Below are 15,569 nucleotides of genomic sequence, written 5' to 3' on the forward strand. Positions count from 1 at the left end.
GCAAACGTTCATCTTGTGACAGATTTTGGATTTTTTTTATTGAGAATCCATAATTAGTGTCTTTTAAATGTCTACCCGATATATTTACTGGACGAACTCAAATAACCTACAATCTACTTTGAAATAAATGTCATATATTCATATCGTAAGGTTGTAGTTTCAAAGTTGGTAGGTCCACAGCCAAATCTGTGTCATTGGGTGTATGGACCCACTTATACACACCCGGTATAACTGAGTATTTTCCTTTTTTCTTCTGCTAATGCTCAAATAGAAAGATCATCAGCAGCTCTAACAAATATTAGTTGTGCTATTCAATGTCTCTCCTATTGAAGATGTGTAAGATACTCAGAGAGAGAGAGAGGGGCAAATCTATAAAAAGAACTAACTTTTGAAAGCACCAAGTGGAAGGTATAGACACTAAAAAGAATATGGTTTGTCATGGTTATAACTTATAAGTTTGGTGACCAAATAGCCACCTTCAGCTCCAATATCATCTTTTCACATTTTCATATTATTTTGAGGGATGTCAGCATTGCCTTCTTCCAGCTTAATTAAAAAATGAATTCCTCTCAACTAATCTTCCAAACGGCAGAGTGATCAAAATCGCCGCGTAGATCTCAATCTTGCAAAGGCCCTCACATCAATAATATTCTCTACTCTTCTCCAAAATTTGGATTGAAATTTTGAGAAGCTCAATGGTAAGATCAGTGACTTCCAACCAAGATTATCTAGTAATGCAGTTTGAAGAACATAAAATAAATGGACACAAACTGAACTCCAATTGCCATTCCAAATCTCAGGAGGAGGATAGATGAATGAGCTCCATTTTGCAGGAAATAAATTCCAGATCAGAAAGTAAGAAAGTAAACATAAAACTGGAGAAAAGAGAAGAAGGCAGATCTGACATTACAAGCAATGAGAACAGAAGGAAAACTTTTACCCTTATTCATGTCATCCCAAGTATCACCCCTGATCTACCAGTTGTATTTACACTAATGACAAACCATCAAAAGGAATCAGTTGGTTCAACTAATGATCACAGTAGCTCATTCTCATGATCATTTTCAAAAGCAACTGAGATCACATTTGCAACTCACCACATCATTGACCTCATTTTCAACAGCAACTGCGAGATTAACATGAAAAAATAATATCAACATCCGGAAGATTATGCTTTGTTAACTCACTCTCTTTGGTTTGTCTTCAGAGAATTTGATGTAGTGAGTCCTTTTGTGTGACCTCCCAGGGTTAGCCTGATGGGAAAACTTTGAAGCAGAATGGGCATTTATAGTTCTTGCTCGCCTTTTAACTTGTAACTGGTCATGGCAACCTCTTCAATGTCCTGATCAACTGAATTCCCTCTGTGCTGGAATTTGCTTCAGATTATTCAGTAAAGAAGTTTGCCTTAACACTCCAGTTGCGGATCTCAATCTTCACCATAGAATCCCTGTTACTGATAGTTTTATGCCTAGCTAGATGACCTTCAAGTGCTCGGAAAGAATGAAACATCTTGTTACAGGCCATGTACCTCCATTTGTGTTTCTTTTGAGTATCCTCAAAGATCCTCAGAAGTAGGAGCAATGTGACTTATTCCACCACAAGAAATTTCCCCCAGTTTAGGATCCTGAATGTCATAACAGGCTTCCTCGATTGAGTTAGACTCCAATATTTCTGATGCAGCTTGGTCAAATCCAACTTCTCTCACCAGTTCCTTCCCTAATTCTACTCCAGTGAATTTACTTCCATTCTCAATTTCAAGATCAGACAACTGGGTACCAGATTCATCATCCAGTTCAGGCTTCTTTATTTCATCACATTCACGAAATCCACAAACAGATCCTTCCAACCCAATCTTCTTTTCCTTGTTGCTCATAAAGCCAGAATCTAGGTCATCAACTTCAGGTCCATTCTTCTCAAGCAAAGAATTACCAGAAAACGAAACACAAGAATCTAATTGCCCTCTCCGTTTCTTGGTCTTTCTAGCCTCATCAGCATTCAATATATTTCCACCCTTGCTCCGATGCTGCAACCGCTTACCTTTAGAGGTCTCAGACTCAGAGCAATTCTGAGACGACACAAAATCCTTATTAAACTCAACCCAGTTCGTCACGCCCTTATATAGCATCATCAAAGTCATTGCAGCCTCTTCTACTTCGTCAATCTCAGAAACATCTGAAGATCCATTCAAACTAGATAAAGAAAAACTTTCAGAATTCTGGTACCTTGTTCTTGATCTCTTTCTGTGAATTGGGCAGGGTGCCACGAAGTCAGATTGGCTCTCTGGAGATTCAACAGATCTTTTAGGGTGATGTCTCATATGACCAAACAAAGCCCTAATTGAATCAAACCCTTTGCCACATTGCTTGCACACATGCTGGTCTTCTCTCGCCTTAATCGAGTGACATCTCATATGACCAGACAGAGCTTTCAAAGAGGGAAACTCTTTGCCACATTCTTTGCAGCAATTTTCTTTCCCTTCTATTCTGTGTTCTTCTTCATCTACCATCCTCCAAGACTTCTTAGGGTTCTCTCTGAGACCATAACTAGGGTCCATTTGGCTGCTCTTTAGCTTCTCTGGCGCAAGGGTTGAATCTGAAACCCCCAAATCCTTATTGGGTTTGCCTGCAAGCCCACAACCAGCACCGCCGCCGCTTCCCAAATCCATTCCAGTTTCATTGCTATCTTGATGCTTCTTAGCTGAATTCTTGGGCAAATGACCCCTCATGTGACCTCCCAGGGACTTCCCTCCAGGGAAACTTTTCCCACAAATCTTGCAAACAAACTTCCGCTCTCGATCTTCCTCCATCGATTGATCAAGAAACCAAACCAAATCTCAAACTTGCAAGAGCAAAATTGTGTACCTGAGCCGTCTCATTCAAAGGAAAAAGAAACAGAGGAAAGAACGAATAAAGACCTTGATCAGAAAACCCAAACAATTACAATCTCGGAATCCTGATTGGCCGGGCAAGTGTGCTTTCCCCTGGATTGATCAAACAAGAAACTGCAATGGATTCAGCATCCATCAAGAGCAAGAACAAGATCTGAGCAAAACCCTACTGGTAATGCGTCTAGCTTCAGTGTCTGCTAATGGGGACTCGATATTTTACCCACCCATCAAAGCGTATAATTTCTGAATCGAAAGAGATAAGTTGTTTGACGACTGTTTCGCAGTGATAACTAGGAATTGGCACAGAGAAACATAAATCGCTTCTCTCTCTCTCTCTCTCTCTCTCTCTCTCCGAGAGATGGTTCGATGGAGGGAGTCTTGCATGGAAGCAAAGAAACACCACGCGGACCGTCCCTACTTGATGATGTGTATATGCTAGTGGATCATACCTTTTTCTTCATTTGGTACCCAAAATTCATCTTTTCTATTTTTCTTCTTCTTATTAGTTCTATGAAATAAATTATCATTTTAAATAAAAGGCAAAATTGTATTTAATCATAATTTAGTGGAAGGGCTAAACTGTATTTAACCCTTTATATATATATATATATATGGGATAAAACATGAGTGTTAATTTAAAAAAAAGAAAGAAAGGAGAAAGCAAGCATCAATTTCATTTAGAATGCTTTGGAATAAAAAGTAAGTAAACTAATTATAATTTGTATGAAAAGCATATTTCATGTATTTATTAGGTTAAAAAATAATTAAAATTGCATTCATATATATAATTCTTACCTAGAGTTCACTCTCTCTCTCCCAATTAAGGAAAAAAAAAATTATGATTATGGATCACAAGTTTTGAAAATTCTATTTTAAATTTTGTAAATTTTATCTAACAATGAAAGTTAAACTGTCAAACACCATTCCATTTGTTATTTCGATCTAACATATACATATAATTCTTAGATTCTTCTAAATTTATTTCGTTTCAATTATCACTTCATATATATATATATATACACACACACATAGAGTTGCATAGTTAATTAAGAAAAGAATAGCGGATTTATTATAAATTACAAAGCAGAGTGCGTTAAACTGACCGTTGATGTAGATTCAATCTCAAGAGGTGGATGTCAAAATGCTCTCTTTCTTTGTTAAGATCGCCGGTTGACTAGTGATGCCAATTCCAAGGTGAAGATGTTGGGTCACAAATGACATACATGTTTGACTCCTAGTTAGTTATATTTGTATTTTAATTATATTATTATCAGGAGTCATAATAGGAGTTGAAGGCCTTTGTTCTGTTCCCTTCCCTTCTGAAGTGGAGGAGATCTGGAATTCTGGATTTTGACTTCTATGTCGGCGTTACACCGTACATACATAGGTCCCGCCAGCTTGGCTCCTTGTCGTCGGGAAAACAGCTTTCGTTCTAAAGCAGTGATCAAGCTGGCAAAGCCTTGCATGATGTTTTGATATTGGTTCATTAACGGAATGGTACTTGGTCAAATTATATTACTAGCTAGTTTTGTTTTGTACTTGATTTCTTCATTGGCACAGCTTGAACGAAGAAGCAGGTAGTTGCTCTTTCTCTCTCACCTAGAGCAAATTCCATCCTAAACGTAGTCGTCGGTCCTCTCTGTTGTTTTTAAGTACACATATATGATCGATGATTGATTCTCTTCTCACAAACAAAATGAGACACGGAACGGAGTTTCTAAATAAGGACACCATTTTACAGCAAACGGAACATAATGAAGTGCAACTCAAGTTCTATTACATAACAGGCAACAAACAGGAAGTCACAGCAAAACGGTGGGCCCTCTTGCTTTTTGGTAAGAGCAAGAAGAATCAGAGGAACTGAGTGAAAGTTCGGGAGGAAAAAAAAGAAAAAAAAAAAGAAAAGAATCAGAATTGCTGCCTCGTAACTACTTATTTTTTGATTCCATGCAATCCAACTCGGCCACAGTATCCTTTTTATGCCACAGCTGGCATGTCCTTGAGCCAAGCGTCCAGAGGCTTCCCAATGGAGTATACAATGAAACCAATCTGCCTCAGCTTATCCGCATTCACGATGTTCCTTCCATCAAAAACGAAAGCCGGTTTCTGCATGTTGTCAAATATCCTCTGGTAATCAAGAGTCTTGAACTCATCCCACTCTGTGAGAATGCAAACACCATGAGCATCCTTTGTTGCCTCATAGGCGTCCCAGACTACAGAGACTTGCTTCACGGTGGTGGGACTCATTGGCTGCAGGTGAAGAGGATGGTCCCAGTCAAACTTGTTCATGGTAAGGTCCCTCTGGATTTGGTCCTCGGTGACCTGAGGGTCATATATTCTAAGCCGGGCCTTGTCTCCCAGCAGTCCCTTGCATACATCGATTGCAGGGGTCTCTCGGGTGTCACCTGTATCCTTCTTGAAGGCAAATCCCAGTACAGCAATCTTCTTGTTTGCAACGGTGTTGAACATGGAGGCAACAACCCGGTTCACAAAGCGGCTTTTCTGATAATCATTAATTTTGATCACTTGCTTCCAATATTCTGCCACTTCCGGAAGGCCATTGCACTCACAAATGTAAACCAGGTTCAAGATATCCTTTTGGAAGCAAGAGCCACCAAAACCAACACTAGCATTCAGGAACTTGGGCCCGATCCTAGAATCCTTGCCCACAGCATACGAAACCTGCGTCACATCTGCTCCGGTGGCCTCACAGAGTGCTGACATGGCATTAACAGATGATATTCTCTGGGCCAAGAAAGCATTAGCGGCGAGCTTAGAGAGCTCTGCAGACCATAGATTGGTGCAAATGATCCGCTCTTCAGGGACCCAATGAGAATATACATCTTTTAATGCTTTTATTGCCTTCTGGCCTTCTGGAGTGTCCCTGCCTCCAATGAGGACCCGGTCAGGTTTAAAAAGATCTTGGATTGCAGTACCCTCAGCGAGGAACTCCGGATTTGAGAGAATTTGGAAGTTAATTCCCTTGCTGTTGTGGGTCAAAATTTTCTCTATTGCCTCAGCTGTTTTGACAGGGACTGTTGACTTCTCAACTACTATCTTATCAGATTTCGATACATCAGCAATCATGCGTGCTGCACTCTCCCAATATGTCAGATCTGCAGCTTTGCCAGCTCCAAGGCCCCTAGTTTTGGTTGGAGTATTCACAGAGACAAAGACAATATCAGCTTCACGCACATGTTTCTCCACATCGGTGCTGAAGAACAGGTTCTTGCCTCGACACTGCTTCACCACATCTTCAAGACCGGGCTCATAGATGGGGAGTTGGTCACTGTTCCAGGCTGCGATACGAGGTACAGAAATATCAACCACGGCCACTTCAATAGATGGACACTTGAGGGCAATCACGGCCATGGTAGGGCCACCAACATACCCGGCTCCAATGCAGCAAATTTTCACCATTTTCACCTTCTCTGTCTACGACCTGGATAAAGAAAACTAGATAGATGAGAAGAGGCAAAAAAGTGCAAGCAAAACACGCACATAATTTGGACCCCATAAATTTTGGAGAAACCTAGAAATAAATACAAAGAATAACTGGAATATTCCTCAACTCGTGTGTGGGATAAAAAGATTAATTCATTAGTCAAGACAATTCTGTCCATCATCTGTTATGAAATCACCTTCTTGTATTTCCTTCACATAAAAAATAAAACAAGAAAAGGGATCTGATAGTTATCCAATAAAACATCCTATCATCTCCAATGGTTCACTGTGGGAAAAAACAAGTTGCAACAGAAAACACTGGACTGGAAGCGTGTTTTTTCAAAGCAAATACACTATATCAACACTCCTGTACAAGGAACACTTTGCCTGGTCATGCTGGATAGATTTAATACAAATTTAAAAATGAATTAGAGAGGGAGACGAATGTATTTATTCATAAACCTCAATATAAATAAATTCACAGACTCCAGGAAATAAAGAAAATTCAGATTGTTGGACGGGTTCTGACAAGTCAGTACTTATGGTATTAGTTCCACAACAGAAAAATAGAACTGCTAGTGATCATGCCTTTCAGGTACTAATTTCAGATGAAGAGAGAATCTAGTATTGAAATACATATAAGTGAAACTGAAGTAGCAGATGCAATAATTTTCCGACCAGATCTGAAGGTAGAACATCTGAATTCACAGTTCTGTGACGACTGATGAACGCTAAAACACTCTAATTGAGCTAAAATCCCGATTAACGCTCCAGATTTACAGATCAAGCATTGAATTGCACGCATGTCAACAGATCCAGGAAGCAGAACAAGCAAATCATCAAACATGTAAAAGATCCGCAGTTCCTGAATCGAAACACTACCTCAAATCACAAGTAGCAAACGGCATCAAGAAAAAAACGATAAGCCAAATGCACAGAAGACTAAATCAACCAGATTGGCAGATTTCATACAAGTTGACCAAGTGCATAACACATATATGCAACTATTTCGTGCGCGGATACGAATCAAAACAAACATAAACATGCACATTTCCACATATCCATCGACGTTTGGATACACGCACAGAATTCGTGGACTCGAAGTCAAGAAGGAAGCTCGAAATTGAGATGGAAAGTTACCTTTCAAATCCACGGAGACCGACGCGAGGCGGCAAGATCTGCTTATAAGCCAATAATCAAGACCGAGTATATGAAAATGAAGAGAGCAGGCACCCCCTTTTATACCCGTTTAGGATGGTCGATCTACCCTCGAGGTCTTCCGGAAAGACAAAAATATCCAGAACGTGGACTGCCTAACGCCACCTTCAACGGGCAATTTGGATTCTGGGCAGCCGTAGTTGAAGGGTGAATTGGGAATTACGAAATCTATACCCTCAGCCATACGTATGTGTACGCGTTTCCACATTCTCCACGCTCCACTGTCGCCCACGATCTCGCTCTTTCCCGGTTACTGCCCACCGTCGCGGACCGGATCGGCCGGTTCATTGAATATTAAATTAGTAACTAGGCGCAGCCCAAGGCTATGAACCGGCCGGCCGGCCCGGTCCACTGGATTACTGAACGGCGGGGTGTGGGCTGTGGGCCACGATGACTTCAAACTTTCATGCCAAACTTTAGACTTCAATTGTTTATGCTTCTTGACCAACTCAGTCGTTCAATTTTTTTTTCTTTTTTTTGTTTACCAAATATATATTCTAATTTTTATATTTTTATGTTTTTTTATTTAAATATTTAATCTTTTTATTATTTGAAATACACCATTAAATTATACAATTTTAGTTAATTGCATCTCTAAAATTTTTATTTTTTCAATTACATCTCCTAAATTTATTATTCTCAACAAATTTGTGGAGATGTATAATTGACTCAAAATTACATGTTTAATGGTGTTTTTGAAATAATAAAAAATTTAAGTGTATAAATAAAAAAACACACAATTTTATGGATTAAAATATATATTTTATTTTTTTATTCTATTTGTTAATAAGAATAAGTTAATTTGCCTTCTAAAAATATTTTGTATGCAGTGTCCTTGTAGCTATTTTAGTGTTAAGAATCAAACGGAGCATCAAAAAAGAGTGTACAAGTAACCTTGCTAGTTTTATTAAGTCAATTTGCGTTGAGTAAGAGAGGCAAAGCTTCAAAACTAAGGATGGGTTTGCTTGAGGGCTCAGAAAGGAGGGTTGAGTAAGATCCAAGCCATTAGTCCTCTCTCTCGCTGACACTCATGACTTCAATAAGAGCATGTGGAAAAAGCCTTAGAAGACTGAAACAGAAATCAACGAGATAGGCGCAATGATGAGCGATGTCTCGTTAATATATGCGCGCTCAAAGGCAGAAGGGAAATTGGGCATTAGGAATGAAATTGAAGCATTTGGGTATGTCCGGCCCATCACATCCATTGAGACTTCGGCCTGGTTAAATTGGGCTTTTCTTCTTTCAGGTTCTGGCCCACTACCGTGACTGGCAGGCCTGTGCAGGACTTTTGGCTATATGCCCACTAGACTGTTATTTTTTTTTAATTTTTATAACAAAATGAAGAATTACAAACAATTTCGAACAAAATTTTAAAAAGTAATAAATTGAGATGATTCTATATTAAATAATATACCAATGTTTTTATTGTCTCAAATTTGACGAAAGAAGAGTTACATTATAATTTTTAGTTTATATGTTTTCTTGTTTCGGTTTATAGGTTTTATTTTTCTCATTTCACTTTTCTTTTAACATAAAAAACTTCAAAATTTCTCAATCACAATTAGTGTTCAATCTAGATTTATTTCACTCTTTCAAAAACTCATGATTCGTCTACTTCATAGCCCTAGGTAAACCAACAAATTGGCCACAAACCGAATCAATTGTGCATCCCCACCCGAAAGCAAAATCAAACTCACATCTTCACGATGTTTTAAACCTCTGAACACATGCAATGAATAGTCTATGGTACTCTCAATGGGTTATTAATATATATATATTTTTTGGCTAATGTACCATCACGAGCGCCCCGTTGTTAGGCGATTTTAGTAGGAGAGGTAAATCAGGAAATCCAACAAACAAGTTTCAACCCTTAGCACAATCCCAAACGTGAGGGCGACAAGCATTTTTTATTTTTCAGGATCGCTTCTTTCTGCTGAATTATATCTTGATCAGAGCTCGAACACGGAATCTAGGGGTCCAAAGAGTAATATCCCAACATATTCTTCCTTTGCCAATTGGTCTATGCTTGGGGGCAATATTTTCCCCATTTTAGTTGCTATCATGTGTTATTAATGTTTGCTTGAAATAAAAAAATTTAAGAAAATATTTGTGTAAGAATATCCATGATGTTTGGGAAATAAGCAAATAACTTTCACAAGAGTTGAAAGAAATACAGAAGTTGGCCCCAACGAAGTTTCCTAATCAATAACTATATCCAATGGTGGAAAATGAAACGGAAATGTAAATTAACAATCCAACGCCCTGAAAATAAGCCCACAAAAAACTAGCCGTTACAAGAGCCATCTTCAACGTTCGTTTTTCCCACACCGTCTTATCCGCCTCTCTTGAATGTTTCGAAGAGCAATTGACTAGCAAAGATCGATAGAATCCCCTCACTCGCTCTGCTCTCTGTAAACTTACCCTGATTTCCCGGCGACTTACGATGGATTTGAGCGGCAAGAGCGCCGGAGCGGTGACACCTGTGAAAAACCGATCAAAGATTCCATCTGATCAGAATTACAATCCTAACGTCAAAAGTCCTAGTTTGAAATCCCCGAAATCGCCAGCGATCAAATCTGCTTCGAAGATCCAGAAATCGGCATCCAAAGATCGAAACCCGACCGCTTCACCATCGCCAAGGAACCGGATTCGCGAAAGGAAGTTCGTGGTGGCGAAGAGGAATTTGAAGAAAGATAAACAAAACCAGTCGACTGCCGAATGCAAGTGCAAAGACAAAGTCGGTTCAAATTCGCAGAAGTGTATGTGTGTCGCTTACGAGATTCTGAGAGCTTCTCATGAAGAATTCTTCAAGAATCGGGGAAGCATAGGTGGCCAACGCGATTCAGAGAAGTTGAAGAATTGCCAGGGAGCTGACAATGGAGTCGACGCCTTCGAAATTCCAAGTGGGTACGGAATCAAACCAGGGGGAGTTGATAAGATGAACGGAGAAAATGCCGGCAACCCAGATGAGATTGATCGACAAGGTGAAATGGGTATTTCGATGATCAAGAGGAGGAGGGAAAGATTCCTGGAAGAAGCGAGGCGAAGTGTGCCGGAATCCGGGACTGGAAGAGTGATGCATTTGGTGAAGGCATTCGAGAAGATTCTCACAATTCCAAACTCGAAGGAACCGGACCAGACGGATCATAAGAATGAATGCGATGAAGAGAAGGGGATGAAATACCCATTGCCGGGACTGCAACATCCGGCGCCGGAAACACAGGTGTCTTCGTCTTCATTCTGTCCGTCGGACATTTTCCTGACATCGGAGAGTTTGGGTTTGGATTTGACTGCTTCATCATCTTCATCAGAGAGCAGCCATGGAAGGTTGGTGATCATACTTTCGTTGGTTTACAGATTCCTTGAATTTACATTGTAACTGGTTTGCTTCGAATTGTTTTCCCAGTTTTACTATTTCAAGAACTTCTGGTGGTCGTCACAGAAGCAGACGAAAAGTAAGCTTTTTATATTTATTTTTTTCCCGAAGATCCAATTTTTTTTTTTTTTTTTTTTAACAGAAATGATGGGTTCAGCGCTCATATTTTTTTTATCTTCTTTGTCCTCAATTCAGGGTTCTGAATCATTTGGTGAAAATAGTTGGAAGAAGAGGCAGCTGAAAGCAACGAGCCAAAAACCCTTCAAGCTTCAGACAGAGGTGCGTATTTTGTCCATAACATGTTAATATCTAGTGAAGAAACTTTGGCATTTGGTAACATGTAAATCCATATATATATTTTACAGGATTAAAATGTTTTGGGTTTCTGCATTCTCTTCACTTTGAGGATTGCAAAAAAGTAGGAATTAAACACGCCAAAAATTTGCAATCACCACTTCCATTTTACGGGTTCCTAGTGAACTTAATACTTGGCTAAACGATGCCAAAACCTTTTCTTTTATACGCATCATATTCAGTTTTTTTAAAAACTTTACTGGGAGTCGTGGGTAAAATTTTATATGTTAAAGAGTCGCTCAAGTCACGTTCTCGTGAAAAGCTATTTAGCTTGTTGCTCCCATGCACTCTGGCTTATCCCCCCATCCATCCTAGTCCTAGTCAAACTAAATGAGCCTGAAGAAAGAAACTAAGTTCTGAGGGAACTGTATAATGCTTCCACTAGTGATTGGTCTTGACCTTATTTTTTGGCTATAGCAAAGGGGAAGGTACAAGGAGGAAGAATTCATCAAGAAAGTGCAGCAAATAATGACAGAGGAGGAGAAGCAGCGGATCCCAATTGCTCAAGGTCTGCCATGGACAACTGATGAGCCAGAGGTAGGAAAATAAAACAAGTCTCATATACATGGCCAAGCCCTTTCAAGTTCACTTGAATTGATGAGGTGTAGTCTTTCTGGTATCACAGTGCCTGGTAAAGCCTCCTGTTAAAGAAAGCACCAGGCCCATCGATGTGGTTCTGAACAGCGATGTCAGAGCCGTGGAGCGAGCCGAGTTCGAGCAACAGGTAGCGGGGAAGATGTGCCTTGTCGAACAGTACAGGGAGGAAAGGGATAGGCAGCAGAAGGTTTGTGTGTATGTGATATAAAAAACCCTTGTGGAGTTAATGAACAGATTTTGATTTTGATTTTGATTTGGCCTTGTAGTTGGAGGAAGAAGAGGAGATCAAGAGGCTGAGAAAGGAGCTGGTTCCAAGAGCTCAACCAATGCCCTATTTTGACAGGCCTTTCATCCCTAGAAGGTGACAACTTTCAAGATTCTATTTATTTATACATCAATTTGCTGCTGCTGCAACTTCTCTATATGTATTGGGTTTTTGGTTGCAGGTCACAGAAAAATCCCACAGTACCAAGAGAGCCAAAGTTCCAAATGCCCCATCACAAGAAGATCAAGAGTTGCAGATCTTTGGGTGATGCATACAGCAGCAATGAAAATGGAGAAGAAAGCAATTAAAAAGAGGATTCTTTTCCTATATATATATATACACACACATTTTTTGGGGCTCCTGAATGGCCTGATAAGGCAAGAAGCTGTCACCTAGTTTTCTCTTGTGAATGAAACACCCTTTGTTTCTTGCTTGGATAGCAAGGAGGGGAAAAAGAAGAGTAGAGTTTCTCTTCTAGTTTGGTTGATATTGAGCAACACTTTAAAGAATTACTTTATTATTAACATACCAAAGCATCTAAAAATATTAATAGACAAGTAGTTTAAGAGGTTGAAATCTTAAACAAGAGAAGTTGAAAAAGATTTAAGAAAAATTTGGTGTTAGTGGTACATTATGGTAAAATACAACCCTCGCATAACGGGACTAAGATGTTATCTGTTGGAAAAAGATTATGTTAGTACCATCTCCCAACTGAGGATATTATTTGTCTATAGCACACATAACAATTTGGCATAACTAATATTACACAAAATATTAACTTGATTAGCTCCCTTAATCACACAAGCAACTTAATTGCTGCTTTCAAATTAATTAGCCAAAAAAAACAACATTATATTCTGGGAGTCATAATTCAGGCATGTGAAGCAATAATTAAGGCTTTGCATGTTGTACCGGAAGCAATTAACAGATCCTCGACTACTGATTTGTGATTTTCAAACATTTCATACGTGCATGTGAGACTTAAAAGCTAGCACAAATAAAAAATTTGCTAATAATTAATAACGATGTTTGCGGACAACTTCCAAGTAACAGAAATCTCACATGACAGCGTAGCAATAACTCAGAACATCATTGGCCAAAAAAATAGAATTGAAACATGTTCACGGGCAGAGGGACACAAAAAATTGTTCTGGAAGAAAATAGTATGCAGCAACATCTCTTTAAAAACAAAATAAATAAAAACCTAGTGATTATCAAAATCTGATATGTAGCAAAGGTCACTGACTTATCAATCAAGGAGCAACCACAATACGCCCTGCAACTTGGTCAAGATCTCGTTGGCCACTGGACGTAATCCGTCTCCCACTGGTGCACAACCAAAACGTTCTTGGTAAGTATCCCAACAACAGTAAGTATGCTACAAAAAATCAAGGATCCCTAACCCTAACTAAGATAGGGGAGGCCATAGGATTTGAGGAAAACATCATTAACTTGTTACCATCTATATCAAATTAAAGATAATGTCGTGTGTAGGGAATATTTAGTGTAGTGCAAAATTACAACATAAAAGTAAATCAGGTATACATCTCTAACTTACCCCTTTGGGTCAATATCAATGATGTTCATCTTCTGCAACTCTTGAAGGATGTGACGTGCAACAGCCCCACTGCTCTTGCAGAAATGAGGTGGCCGACTTCCATTCCTCTTACTCCCACCATAAATCCTCCTAAAGGCACCAACACCAAGACCCTGCCTCAAGTATATTTTTCTTGCCATAGAAGCTACAAAGTAAAAATTGCAAAATATAAATCATCTAAGCACAACAATTTCAAATAAAGTACCATATTTCAAATCATGCAGGCAATGAAAACATGCTTGTGAACAAGCTTATGATCAGTCATGCAACTCCATCTCCTCTCCCTCCACAACCAGAAAAAACAGGCGTGTGCACACACCCAGGTACAGAAAGCTTACCAGCTCTAATATAATACCAATCTGGGTCATAGGGAGCAAGCTCCTTTAACACACCAGTCTTCACAATGTCAGTCCAGTGAGGTAGCTCTATCTGCTCAAAATCATAGAATAAAATTAGGATGTTGTGATACTTACTAAAAAAAGAATCTATAATAATAATCATCAACATCCAGCTAACAGCCTAATTATTCCCAGAAAAAGTATCCAACTATTTACACATGTACATAATATTCCCAGTAATAGAGTCTTTTATCTTCAACTAGGTAGGCTAAGTGTCTATCTATCATAAGAAAAACATTTACATTGGTAGAGATATGGACACTGCATACAATCATTAATATTACTATGCACCACAGAAACAGGTAACAAAATATGTGAATGAGCCATATATGAAGAGATGAAAACATATATGCCACGTATATACATATTAGCATTTTGTGATTTGTTCCCCTTCTTGTAGACCGGACAAAGGATCTGATCAATTTCAGGAAATCAAAATTTATACCAGAAAATAAAAGAAAAGTTTAGAAATCAAGGATTCTTGATCTGAAATTATATAAAACTGGCGCATACAGTGTTAACACTTGTCACTTATCAGTGTTATGATTATGCACATTCCAGTTTAAGTGTTCAACATATATCAATCACCACCTGCACTGACAAGAAATTATATAATTGTTGCCACTGCACACAATACTAATAAAAAACTTAGACGGACACAAAAATATATTAGGCATTCCCTTGCATCATTCCCATTCTTCTTGTTGAGCAAAACATTTGCACTCTCTTCAGAAAAATCGGATTTTTAGCCAGACCTCCGATTAAACGCAAGAACAGACAGATGATAGTTGATAAACTACCAGCATTAACAAAGGGAAATCATGACTGCCTCAAAGGAACATAACAAGCAAATGACTTTAGCATCGGATGCGAACGCTATAGCAGCTCGTTTATACAGCCAAATTTGCTTCACAACTAAGATCTAGTGAACCAAATAGCAACAAGATCCCACACTAACTCGTGGAATACCAACACAATTCGGTCGTGTCCACAATTCGGTCGTGAAGACAGGAAGCAAAAACCTAAGCGGGATTTCTACGCGTTAGGTTTCATTGAAGATTCGACGCAACTATAAGTAGCTTTAAGACTGGGCCCTCGTAGAATCTTAGATTTAAACGATATACAATTTCATTAAAAGAATCCAGGAAAAGCCTAAACCTAATTTGTGTGAAATTTCATTCTACATTCAGGGAAACCAATCGGAGAAAGAAACTGGGCGATGGCATACCTTGCCTGATCTCTTGAGATGAGCGGCGTAGGCCTTCACGAACTCGTGAGGTGAGACGTCCTTCACAGTTCTCGCAGTCGCCATTGCATGCAGCGAATGGAATCCAAGTCTCAGAGCACCACGCAGTCGCACAGGACGCAATTTACTTCCTAGGGTTTTCCCCTTTTATGCGTGGAATGAACACCCGGTTTGACCCGGAAACCCT

General features: G+C 39.2%; 4 protein-coding genes across 5 annotated transcripts; 1 reads left to right on the forward strand and 3 right to left on the reverse strand.

Moving 5' to 3' along the window:
• Positions 1-893: 893 nt before the first annotated feature.
• On the reverse strand, positions 894-3,298 carry LOC127804258 (uncharacterized). Its single transcript, XM_052341084.1, has one exon. It carries the CDS (start codon positions 2,804-2,806, stop codon positions 1,556-1,558), a length of 1,251 nt encoding a protein of 416 aa, XP_052197044.1. The 5' UTR covers positions 2,807-3,298; the 3' UTR covers positions 894-1,555.
• Positions 3,299-4,634: 1,336 nt separating this feature from the next.
• LOC127804279 (UDP-glucose 6-dehydrogenase 3) lies at positions 4,635-7,638 on the reverse strand. 2 transcript variants are annotated; one of them, XM_052341116.1, is made up of 2 exons: positions 7,472-7,638; positions 4,635-6,329 (listed from the first exon to the last, which is right to left on the reverse strand). In XM_052341116.1, exon 2 carries the CDS (start codon positions 6,305-6,307, stop codon positions 4,865-4,867), a length of 1,443 nt encoding a protein of 480 aa, XP_052197076.1. In that variant the 5' UTR covers positions 6,308-6,329; positions 7,472-7,638; the 3' UTR covers positions 4,635-4,864. The 2 variants fall into 2 exon arrangements, with proteins under 2 accessions (XP_052197076.1, XP_052197077.1); XM_052341117.1 differs by lacking the exon at positions 7,472-7,638 and adding an exon at positions 7,010-7,423.
• A 2,276-nt stretch (positions 7,639-9,914) lies between these two features.
• On the forward strand, positions 9,915-12,707 carry LOC127803145 (microtubule-destabilizing protein 60-like). The gene is made up of 7 exons (XM_052339186.1): positions 9,915-10,876; positions 10,956-11,004; positions 11,121-11,204; positions 11,697-11,816; positions 11,905-12,063; positions 12,143-12,237; positions 12,323-12,707. The coding sequence occupies exons 1-7, from the start codon at positions 9,993-9,995 to the stop codon at positions 12,447-12,449; spliced, it is 1,518 nt and encodes a 505-aa protein (XP_052195146.1). The 5' UTR covers positions 9,915-9,992; the 3' UTR covers positions 12,450-12,707.
• Positions 12,708-13,130: 423 nt separating this feature from the next.
• LOC127803146 (40S ribosomal protein S19-3-like) lies at positions 13,131-15,529 on the reverse strand. Its single transcript, XM_052339187.1, has 4 exons — positions 15,365-15,529; positions 14,077-14,167; positions 13,700-13,883; positions 13,131-13,467 (listed from the first exon to the last, which is right to left on the reverse strand). The coding sequence occupies exons 1-4, from the start codon at positions 15,446-15,448 to the stop codon at positions 13,395-13,397; spliced, it is 432 nt and encodes a 143-aa protein (XP_052195147.1). The 5' UTR covers positions 15,449-15,529; the 3' UTR covers positions 13,131-13,394.
• Positions 15,530-15,569: the final 40 nt, after the last annotated feature.

This window comes from Diospyros lotus, chromosome 6 (assembly GCF_014633365.1).
Source record: "Diospyros lotus cultivar Yz01 chromosome 6, ASM1463336v1, whole genome shotgun sequence".
NCBI classification, from domain to species: domain Eukaryota; kingdom Viridiplantae; phylum Streptophyta; class Magnoliopsida; order Ericales; family Ebenaceae; genus Diospyros; species Diospyros lotus.

Excerpts from the sequence above, each read along its gene's own strand:
- LOC127804258 (XM_052341084.1), bottom strand. The coding sequence starts at position 2,806 with ATGGAGGAAGATCGAGAGCGGAAGTTTGTTTGCAAGATTTGTGGGAAA.
- LOC127803145 (XM_052339186.1), top strand. The coding sequence starts at position 9,993 with ATGGATTTGAGCGGCAAGAGCGCCGGAGCGGTGACACCTGTGAAAAAC. Across the intron at positions 11,005-11,120 it reads GTCACAGAAGCAGACGAAAA|GGTTCTGAATCATTTGGTGA; the intron begins GTAAGCTTTTTA and ends TCCTCAATTCAG. Across the intron at positions 11,817-11,904 it reads GGACAACTGATGAGCCAGAG|TGCCTGGTAAAGCCTCCTGT; the intron begins GTAGGAAAATAA and ends CTGGTATCACAG.
- LOC127804279 (XM_052341116.1), bottom strand. The coding sequence starts at position 6,307 with ATGGTGAAAATTTGCTGCATTGGAGCCGGGTATGTTGGTGGCCCTACC.
- LOC127803146 (XM_052339187.1), bottom strand. The coding sequence starts at position 15,448 with ATGGCGACTGCGAGAACTGTGAAGGACGTCTCACCTCACGAGTTCGTG. Across the intron at positions 14,168-15,364 it reads ATCTCAAGAGATCAGGCAAG|ATAGAGCTACCTCACTGGAC; the intron begins GTATGCCATCGC and ends GATTTTGAGCAG. Across the intron at positions 13,468-13,699 it reads ATTGATATTGACCCAAAGGG|TGGGAGACGGATTACGTCCA; the intron begins GTAAGTTAGAGA and ends GTTGTGCACCAG.